Source organism: Anopheles cruzii, chromosome 3, assembly GCF_943734635.1.
Source record: "Anopheles cruzii chromosome 3, idAnoCruzAS_RS32_06, whole genome shotgun sequence".
NCBI classification, from domain to species: domain Eukaryota; kingdom Metazoa; phylum Arthropoda; class Insecta; order Diptera; family Culicidae; genus Anopheles; species Anopheles cruzii.
The window spans coordinates 75,631,744-75,642,442 of NC_069145.1; the positions used below are offsets into that span (position 1 = coordinate 75,631,744).

General features: G+C 49.4%; 2 protein-coding genes across 4 annotated transcripts in view; both read left to right on the plus strand.

Moving 5' to 3' along the window:
• Positions 1-3,614, plus strand: part of LOC128271377 (nuclear receptor-binding protein homolog) — a 42,720-nt gene extending 39,106 nt beyond the window's left edge. The window contains exons 9-11 of the mRNA XM_053008868.1: positions 1-69; positions 215-452; positions 2,587-3,614. The exon at positions 1-69 is cut by the window's left edge and continues 51 nt beyond it. Of these exons, the coding sequence (XP_052864828.1) occupies positions 1-69; positions 215-452; positions 2,587-3,041 (762 nt within the window). The 3' untranslated portion in view covers positions 3,042-3,614. The remainder of the gene's footprint in view (positions 70-214; positions 453-2,586) is intronic.
• A 2,735-nt stretch (positions 3,615-6,349) lies between these two features.
• On the plus strand, positions 6,350-10,691 carry LOC128275714 (mitochondrial Rho GTPase). 3 transcript variants are annotated; one of them, XM_053014309.1, is made up of 6 exons: positions 6,350-7,325; positions 7,387-7,592; positions 7,669-7,821; positions 7,886-9,081; positions 9,519-9,581; positions 9,954-10,691. In XM_053014309.1, exons 1-6 carry the CDS (start codon positions 7,127-7,129, stop codon positions 10,090-10,092), a joined length of 1,956 nt encoding a protein of 651 aa, XP_052870269.1. In that variant the 5' UTR covers positions 6,350-7,126; the 3' UTR covers positions 10,093-10,691. The 3 variants fall into 3 exon arrangements, with proteins under 3 accessions (XP_052870269.1, XP_052870270.1, XP_052870271.1); XM_053014310.1 differs by having other exon boundaries at positions 9,519-9,569; XM_053014311.1 differs by lacking the exon at positions 9,519-9,581.
• The last annotated feature ends 8 nt before the right edge of the window (positions 10,692-10,699 follow it).

The window sequence follows — 10,699 nt, forward strand, 5'->3', positions numbered from 1 at the left end:
CCCATCTCGCCGGACGATTCAGCCGTAACGCTTTCGCACGAGCTAGTACACTTAGGATTCATTCATGAAGTAACTATGGCCAACGTGTTTCGATAGACATAAAATATTTTTTTCAGTCCGATTGGGCCATTTCCCGGATATTAATTCATTTTTGATCACTCTTTTCCCTTTCTTCGTGTTGCCATCCATTCTTCTGCCGTGTGTTTCGTTGTAGGTCGATCGTGACAAAATAGCTACAATGATAGAGGACACGCTGCGGAACCATCAGCTGAAGATGCACGGGGCCGCCAGCAAGGTACAGTCGGCCACGGCCCTGACGTCCTCTGGCTCGGTGACGGGTGATATTGGGGCCGCGATCGGGTCCATGTCCGATCCGCTCACCGCGTCGGCGGCTGCATCGTTATCGGCCAAAGCCAACCACCTACACCACCATGTTCCTGTACACTCGGCCAGTTAGTAGACATTTCTCCTTCTTTGACCTTTTTTAACATTGCTGCCTGTGCCCCCCTATGTTTCGTGTTTCGTCTCTATATACTACTTCTCACTTATCGTCATCGTCATCGCATTATCGTCGCATCGTTCATATTTGTGTGTATCAGCCTCATCCTACCCAGCAGGGTTCCAGCATATTCCCTCTCCTGGTTTAGTGTATGTAAACCGCATAGGTTTGGTTTGCTCTTCATCAACCAAGAACCGCAACCGCCCGGCCCAGCCCGGGCCCGGCAATGTTATGTTTATTTTTTCATAAAATATCATATTTAATTATAGAGTACCGTAACGCCTCGTTTCATCGTGCCTAAGTTTCTCTAGCTGTCTTCATTTATTTTTCTCTTATATTTCAACCCACACGCAACAGCACTAAACAGTGTGCACAACATGCCATTCTCTATCGTTTTTTTTTTTCTTAAACAATTAACGTCCACGAATGTTAATATAAACACCGTCACCACACACTCACACGAAACTCAGCACTCGAACGATTACCATAATGTGCATACGTAAAGCGCAACACCGCAGGGCAGACGGAGCGCCGTACGGAAGTGGCCGATCGCGCGCGCCGCTCTGTTGCATGGGTCCTATCTCCTTGGCAATAGTTTGTTGCTCTGTGACTTAGCGAACGATAAGTGTGGCCCGATAAGCGCTCCAGTTTTGGTTCACTTTCCCCCGCGAAAGAGAGCAACAAAACGTCCCGTCCCCACGAAGGACAGAACCGACCGACGGACGCATAACAATAGACTGACTGAGCAACAGCCGTTCGGCCTTGCTCTGCCGACACTCCGAAAGAACGAAATCTCTTCCAAAAAATCTTCCCCTTTTCGCGTTGTGCCGTTTCCCGTGCCGAGTCCAATGCAATTCTATTCGGAAAGAAACCCCAACGGCAACCAAAATGGTCTCACATTCCCCCTGTCTGTGTGTGGCTTGTGGCCAAACGTAACGAGATTGATTAGGAGAAGAAAGTTAGCAAATACAGAGCGTATATATACACATTTATATACTATCTATAAAGTATATAAATGTGTAGTACCGTGTGCCACAAGCTACGCGCGCTGTAGGGGGGAAACAAAATGCACATCGATCGCGTGTTGTGCAGCGTGCAGCGAAACAATAGCTGCTTCTAGTATACGGTATCATTTTGACGACCGGTCAATCGGCGTTCATATTCAGCACACGGTGCGCGTGATACGGAGAAAAGCGAATCTTGTATGTAACGGAGAAAAAAGTGACAAATAAATGGAACGATAACACGAATGATAACACGACCAGGTGTCGACATCCCAAATATATTTGTAGTACACGGCGCAAAAGCAGTGCAGGCGGCGGCCAGTGCACGGATTACAGGCGGATGATGTGTGTCAACAGAAAGAGTAAATAAATGGAACCTAGGAAAAGCGATACCGAAAACGAAAAACGAAACAGACAGATATCGATCATATAGTGGCGCCCGGAGCGCCCTCTCACGGGAGGGGTCCACATCATTTCGTCTTGTGTAAGCTTATCATATAGCACCAGGGAAATGCCAGGAAATATTACGAGAAATACAAGAGTATGAATATTTTTTATGTATTCTTTTGCAATCATTTTGTTCTTTGGTTCACTTACCCGTTTAGCGGCGGCACCCGCCCCCCTTCAGGTGCGTCGCCGTCATGTGTTTGTCCTTCGTTATATGGTTTTGTGTTTTGATCTATTCCGTTTTACTTTCCTTATCGGTTGGTTCTTGTTCTGTTTGTCCCACGTTTGTTCGATTTTGTCCCGTTTTTGTGTTCTCTGCCTCATCGCCGCCATTGTTGTGTCTCGTGGTCTCTTTTTCTGTTCTATCTCTTGCCCTTTCGTTTGTATTTGTGTTTCCGGTTTAAGTGGTTTTCTTTTTAATTAGTAGAAATGTTTATTTTAATCTAACTCCGAACAACCAGGTACCTTTCGTTTACGCCGAGTGCGAGCGTTTTACGGGTTGATGTTCTATGTGATAATATGATTATTTTCTTCTATTACCCTTTAAGCTACCGATAACATGCCACTAATGCTTCGTTACGTTTCTCTCTCTATGTCTCTCTGACACACACGCGTGCCCGCGCACTCTCTGACCAGGTTTGGAACGAGGATGGCAGGTAGCCGATACGGAATCGATCCTTGCGACGATGCCGGTAATAATGGAAACATCCGGAATCAGTGTCAACAGCATGGACGGTGGGATGTTCGGGGGCCATCTGGACGACGCCGAAGAGGCGCGAGAAAACGACGAAGAGCTGGAGGCGCTGGAAGAAATGGTGGCACAGCGCCGTCGCAGCAGCAATCGAACGGAACAGTCTTCGGCGACGGCGGCGGCCGCGGCAGGGCGAGATGACGATCCGGATCTGTCAGCGGCCGGTTCGCCTCCACCGAGCCACCACGCGTCGTATCACCACCGGCCACTGACAGCCGGCCAATCAGACCCGCTGATGCTGATGAACTTGGTCAACTCCACTTCCACCGACGAGCCTGATGCAGCGGAGCTTCTTCCGACGACTAGTGAAAGAATCGAACCGTATGAGGCTACTGATTAAGAAAGAGGGCAAAGGGAGAGGGAGCATCTCCGGAATCCTATTTCTCCGACGTGCCGTGTTCTGCACACACGGTTCACTTGTAGTAATGGTTCAGGAAGTAGCATTAAGTCGACGAAACGAATACGTGGCGCTATCAGATTTCGTAGATATCGAATATCCAAACTCGGTTACTAAGAAGAGGACCATCCCAATGCAAAACTCAACCACACTCTTCTGCCCGATCTGTGCTTCTCGTTCATTTCCGCCGCCTAAATCGAGAAGCGACCAAACCTGCCACCAGCCTGCGGTGTGCTGTGGTTAGATTAAGGTTACAGTTCACCCATCGAAACCACCAATCATTTGCATGCACGCGAGCAGCCTAGTACACAGTACAGTGCCCTCGACAGTCGTATCGACGTACATTCTACAGGAGTCGTATGTGAAATTCCTTCAATTTAGTTATACATACCCGTAGCGTAGGGCAAACGTGAGAAGCGATTAAGCGATAAGTTAAACGGAAAAAGTGGTTCAAAACCGAAAGAAGCGGCGGGAAGAAGCAACAAAAAATATTATGGATTGTGCATGTTAGTACGCGGCGGCGACATATATTAGGGATAGTAGCATACACGAAGCCTACTTATTAGCGAGCTAAATGGAACACAATAAAATACAAATGCTGTACTTCGTCGAGCGTGCCCGAGCACGTTCCCTGTGTGTGTGACCGACTGGATGAGGCGTGCGTGTGTGTGTGTGTGGGTTTGTATGTGTGCTTGTGCGTGCGTGTGTGTCTGTGGAGCGAAATAAATATGAAATAGTGTACGCCATATGCACCATTCCTTAACTCTCCACCTCTGCTCTGCTAACCGTATCAGCCTCTATAGCCGAAAAGAGAAAAACAAAGTAAGCGCACCGAAAGTTACGAACGACTTTAACGAGATGATGCGCAATGAGACAAAACTCTGAGATGATGGCAATCTTAGGGCAATCATTACACACGGCACAACATCCTACCAAAAGTCAAACAGAGAAAAACGATCTCAGTAGATTAAACAGGCCTGAGGTAGCAGTGCCGGCGCGCATCGATCATTCGGAGCGAAAGTACACTCAAGGTTAATCGCAATTCGGAGTTCCGTTCGCTATATCTCGCTAGCTTTTGTTTCAGCTTCATTCCCTGACTGGGTGAAATGTGTAGTTCTTTTTTTGTGAAGTGCCGCTGCGATGGATTTGCAAAACTAGGGAACAACTAGGCAGTGACCCAAAACTGGTACCAAAAAAAGGCTGCAACCAACCAGAAACCGGCTTCAATGCAGTACCGATCAATGCATCCGATCAATGCAGTACCACAGGCGCGCTAGGCCGATCCTTCCGTGTGTTTAAGGGGGTGGGGTGTAAGACACTTGCTTGCCAGCATGCCAGCCAACCAGATAGGAATGTAAATATAATAAAATATAAACCCTCGGACGCTGCTAAAGGTGGTGTAGAACTGTATCGAATGAATGGTAGAGTGCAGCCCGCGGAACCACGGCACCGCTCTGGCGGGTCCGCCGGGGTCGACCATGCACTCGACGAACTGACCCGGGCAAACACTGGAAGATGTGATAAATCTATTTGTACTAAATTTGTGCTAACTTCATGTACCGAGCATACAAAAACAACTCGTTAAGCACGGGGGGATTATGAATAAAACAAACGGAGGGAGAAGCATCGAAACGACGAATGTCCGCTGTACAATTTGTGGTAGAATTAAGCGAAATCCCGCTAGCGAGCCGCGCAAGGACCACTGACCATGTAGAATGAGGGAAGCCCGTTTCCTATTTGAATAACTAGCGTCGTGTGGCGTGTGCCGTGTACTGAAAACCACTTTACCGTATGTGGTACTATTATTATTACACTCTGCTACAAGCAAGCATGATTGGCCGTGCCGACCGTGCCGACAATGCTCAATGTTCGAATCCTCGAAATCAAACACAGGAACACCCCGCATCGCATTCGCCATACATTCAACAGTTGTCGCACATTAGTGTGCAAACGGGCCGCATTCAGTTGCGCCCCTACCGTTCATAATGCATCCGACATTTGTGTCATCCTTTATCGTGACATCGAAGGTTTAAATGTTTCACCCGACAGTAAAACTGAATAATCGACACACACACACAGAACAGTATATGCACCATTGGAACTACTTCCGGCTTCAACTACTTCGGGTCACACTTTTCATCTTGGCTTCTGAGTGGGGGACGAGGCATTTGGGCGGCTTTCGTTGAACCATTGGTAAGTCTTTTAAACGGTCTAGTAGGCTTAGGCGGATTAATGTGGAGGCTTAGGACTTTGCTGCCGATTATAAAGCTATGCTGGTCCATCTTTCGCGAGGCACTCGTGTCTGATTGCCTCGTCCGATCTCGTATTCGTTCATCTTGCGTTGCCGAAGGTTATGGAGTGGAACATGCCAGGAACTAGAATTACCCGTTAGCAGAGAAGAGTGGCGATTAACTTACACTTTGGCACTGATTCCGATAGGTGTAACGAAGCAAGTAAAAAACTACAAAAGCAAAGCAGCAAAAGAGCCAAAGTGTATGAACCTATGTAAGCAGGCTCCTTATTAGCCCCAGTAATTATCTACACCCGACCCAACCAATCACACAGAACACACACGAGAAAATTCCTACCGCAAAACCAACCGATCAAGCGTAAACGATAGCGATCAGTTTATTAAACTATAACGAACAGTCAGTATGCTTTCGCTGCTAGACAGAGGCACCCCGGGCACGTGGGGTTTGAAGAAACTGGCACTCCGAAGAGCGGCAATCTTATCGAGGGCTCAGCAATATAGCATTTCGGTCGCGTCTATGGTGTGCGGAACTAGCATAAAACAGATGGGGAGGGCCGTGTCGCAGGGCATACGGACAGAATACACGACAGGTAACGCAGTTTAGAGGTAAAATGAAGATAACGGATTTTAACGGGATGAAAAATATGAATAATAAAGCTACAGAGTAACGAGCAACGCACAGCGGTTGGCGATTGAAACAACATGCCTGTGGATCCTGTGTTTGGCTTCCTTTCTTTCGTCTCCGTAATTCAAAGGGTAAGTAGGTGGTAAATTGGCTCCTGATAACGTCCCGCTATTTGAACCCAATTAATTTCATCAAAAGAACTTGGCGCCATCGCTAAACCGCCAAAACCGGGACCATCGGCACCAGCTACGCGCACGGTGGCTGTCAAAACGTACCGTCTCTTTCTGACAAGGGCACGCTCTCCTGCTCTCGCGCGTGTTTATCCTCACGGGACGTCATTGCGTTCCTGCTTTCGTGTGGTTTCGTAATGCCCAGTAGAGCAGGAGAATAACAATCCAAAGTAAAGCGTGGAAAATACTTGGCGGGGGAGTTTCTGTCGGCTCCGACGCCAGCAAGTGAAAACCTGAAGCCGCATTGCCGGAGACGAACCCTTTTCACGCCGGCTTTCGCAACTCGGTTACTTTGATGGTGGTGGGCCAGAACGGTGTCCGTAGTTCAACGTGGTTTTGTCCGATAATCGGTGCTGCTCCTTATCCGTGCGGCAATCAGTAAAATCGCACTACCGTGACCAGTGATTCTGTGTTCGTTCGTTCGTTCGCTCCAAGATGCACGGGGTCATCGGGCCCCTCGGTTCTGACGCACCAGCGTTGATGATCGGCCGGGCCACCCCCCGGGGTGCTTCGATGGGAAAATAACTGTTTTCTTGGCACTGCAGAGATAGCAACGCTTGGTGCTGCGGGCGCCCAGGCATCGAGAAAACAGAAAGGCTTCGAGAAAGAACCGTTGCTGCGACGGTGAGAGGGTAAAGAAGCAAAAAAAACGGTGTGCACATCCCAGCGCACCGCGCACATTCACCCCAAACTGTGAACTTTATTCGCGAATCGATTGTGTAAGCTGTCGTTGCGTTGTGCCCGTGAGTCAGGCAAACGGAAAACGTGTGCCTCGCGGGCTTCAAGGTATCGTGACTACGGTGTCGCTGTGTTTGGTCGCAGAAGCGACCGAACGAATTCTCAACCCACCGGCCCCACAACCGGTTGATGTTTAACCGGCGTACGGAAGTGGCAGCAAAAGAAGGCCGTGAAAAGCGTAGCGATGGTTGCTTGGACCGGGTCGCCACGGCGACACGTTCGGATACTGCTGATCGGCGACCAGGGCGTCGGCAAAACGTCACTCATCCTGTCGCTGGTCAGCGAAGAGTTTCCGGAAGATGTGCCACCGAAAGCGGAAGAAATCACCATCCCGGCGGACGTGACACCGGAACAGGTGCCAACCAACATCGTCGACTATTCGGGTAAGCATCCGTGCCGCTTACTATGGTCGTTTGATGTAACGTTTCGCGCCACCCCTTTTAGCGGCGGAACAAACGGATGAAGCGTTGGCCGAGGAAATCCGGAAGGCGCACGTCGTCTGCATTGTCTACTCGGTGGAGTGTGAGGAAACACTGGACGGTATCACCGATCGCTGGCTTCCGTTGGTACAGAAGTGTTCCGAATTGGAGCGCAAACCGGTGGTACTTGTGGGCAACAAAATCGATCTCGTCGATTTCTCTACGATCGATGTGAGTTTTTGGCATATGGGTGTGTGCTTCCGACAACACAAATGACCAATGGACCTTCCCCGCCGCCCTTTCACAGCACGTGTTATCAATTATGGAAGAATACCCGGAAGTGGAGAGCTGTGTCGAATGTTCGGCCAAAACGCTACACAACATCTCGGAAATGTTCTACTACGCGCAGAAAGCGGTTCTGCATCCGACCGCGCCGCTCTACGTCATGGACGAACAGGATGTGAGTGGCCCATCGGTGACCAATCTTCTTAGTTTGTTAATTTGTTGTTTCCTTTGGCCCACAGCTAACGGAATCGTGCAAGAAAGCACTCGTCCGTATCTTCAAGGTGTGCGACATCGATGGCGATGGGCTGCTTAATGACTACGAACTGAACCACTTCCAGCGGCGGTGCTTCAATGCACCGCTCCAGCCACAGGTGCTGGATGAGGTGAAGGCGGTTCTGATGAAAAACACCCCGGACGGTATACGGAACGATTCGGTCACACTGAGCGGTTTCCTGTTCCTGCACTGTCTGTTTATCCAGCGTGGCCGGAACGAAACCACCTGGGCCGTACTGCGCCGCTTCGGGTACAACGAGAACCTCGAAATGAGCGACGAATATCTGCATCCCACGTTGAAGCTGCCACCCGGCAGCAGCACGGAACTGTCACACCGTGGCCAGCAGTTTTTGATCTCGGTGTTCGAACGAAGCGATCGCGACGGGGACGGTGCCCTATCGCCGGAAGAGTTTCAGAAGCTGTTCAGTGCCTGCCCCTGTCCACCGTTCTCGACCGACATCAAGCGAACGATTGCGACGAACGAGAACGGGTGGCCAACGCTGCACGGTTGGCTCTGCCGCTGGAGCCTCATGACGCTCGTGGACGTCAACAAAACGCTCGAGTATCTCGCGTACCTGGGCTTCAATGTGCACGAGAACGAATCGCAACTGGCGGCCATTCACATTACCCGCGAGCGGCGCATCGATCTGGCGAAGAAACAGAACAGCCGGTCCGTGTACATGTGCCACGTGATCGGTCCAAAAGATGCGGCCAAAACCACCTTCTGTCGGGCGTTTCTGGCGCAGGACATGAAGCGGCTCACCGATCGCGACATCCGCCACAGCAACCGGTACGCGATCAACACGGTGCAGGTTTACGGGCAGGAAAAGTACCTGGTGCTGCGGGACGTAGACGCCCGCCTCGTACTCGATCCGCTGCAGCCGGGTGAAGTGAACTGTGACGTCGCTTGCCTCGTGTACGACATCGGCAACCCGAAATCGTTCGAGTACATCGCACGGATATACATCAAGTACTTTGCCGAAAGCAAAATCCCGGTCCTGATCGTGGGCACCAAGGCGGACCGGGAGGAGGCCCGCCAGGACTATCTGCTCCAGCCGCCCGACTTTTGCCACAAGTACAAGCTGCTGCAGCCACAGTTTTTCAGCGTGAAGCACAACAAGAAGGACGTGTACACCAAGCTGGCCACGATGGCAGCCTTTCCGTGAGTATATCCGTGGGTTGTTTCAAGTGCCAAAGGGGAGGGTTCATCCGGACGGTTACGATTTTTGATGAAAAGCAACACTTTCTGAAAACAGCAACCATTCGTCGAAGAACGATTGCCAACATTTACATTAAAATTAGTTTTGGCGCAAAACTAATGGCCCAAGGTGTGAACCACTGAAGGCTATCAATACAAAGAACTAACGGATTGGCCACAAGTTTCTCCAATAACTTTACCACTTTAGGAGCGAAACTCGAACAAATAACCCGTAGCAATGCTTCACCGGTAAAATTCGTGTACAGAATATTTCCGTTCCATAATTTAGTTAATGTTCGAAGCTATTTGGCCACAACACCTGACACACTGATAAATTACTTCCCCCATTTCGCTGTTTTTCCTCCGTTAATCTTTCTTTCCCGTGTTTTTGTCACATTCAGTCGATTCCAAGCGGCCTGGATTCTGTTTTATAAACATAGATTGGTACAGCTGTGGGAAACAACGTAAGTTTAGTCTGTTTCTGGTTCTTTGGCATGCGGCGTGCTCCAAAGCCAATCTAATATCTGCACGCCTGAATGTTTCGGATCAGTTTAACCGTAGCACTTTTTCTTTTTTAACTTTGTGTGACTAATAACCATTTCCTATGCATACTAATAATGTATTTACGTTATCCATAGATTTGGCTTTCTTCCGTTTCAGGAATCTCTTGAAACATGCATGTAAACATGATGCTTCTAGAGTTCTTTCCGGTGCATGTATCTAACCCTAAGTTCCGTAGCTAGTGCCTGTACACTTGCATTATTAACGATAATTGTTTGGGCTTCCCACAAACCGCAGGGCTGACTAACTTTCACGCTCCATTCCATTCTTTGCAGCCATCTCAAACAGTTCGGATTGGTGTCGAGCGATCCACTGCTGTGGTGGAAGGCTGGCCTCGGCATAGCGGCGGCCACGATCGTCGGATTCTTCGTAGTCAAAGCGTTCCATGGCCCCGGCTCGGCCGCAACACGATGAAGAGGCCGCTGCCTAGTTAGACGGGGGGGCCCCAGTTTTCTTTGTAAATATAGACCATCGTCTAGAAGTAGATCGTCGGAGCAGCGGAAAGTAGTGAAAAAAGACACATAAGCTATACAATCTTACCGCGGCGCAAAGACTAACCGCCTTATCGCCGTATTTTTTTCCTTCCCTTGTTTCTTCTGCGCTCCGATAGTTTTGTTTTTCTTTTGCAACGTTGAACGTTTTGATATAGTTTACCATCGGGAGTAGGCAAAATGTATAGGGGCCGCGGGAAATTGCTCATCAATCAACTTCGCGTCATTCGAAAACAAAAAATGTAGTGCCGAGATGGACAACTCTTCCAGAGATTCATGAGACTTTACAAAATCTTTCCGGGGTTTGTGTTGGCGGCTCGCCGTTTGGCAAGAGACTGGTCCGATAAAAGTGTTGTGGTGCGCGCTCATCCACCCAATCGGTTGGCCCAGTTCCCGGGGGGCAGCTTCGTAGTCTTAAACGAACCGGGTGTTAGTATTGGCCGGCCGCAAGTGGAGGAAATTAGTTTGAAATAGAAAAACACATTAGCACTACTTCTAGCGGTCCATTAGGAGGAAAATAAAGGCAAGCA

Coding starts and splice junctions, on each gene's coding strand:
- LOC128275714 (XM_053014309.1), top strand. CDS start 7,127: ATGGTTGCTTGGACCGGGTCGCCACGGCGACACGTTCGGATACTGCTG. Junction 7,326..7,386: donor CAACATCGTCGACTATTCGG/GTAAGCATCCGT, acceptor CACCCCTTTTAG/CGGCGGAACAAACGGATGAA. Junction 7,593..7,668: donor TCGATTTCTCTACGATCGAT/GTGAGTTTTTGG, acceptor GCCCTTTCACAG/CACGTGTTATCAATTATGGA.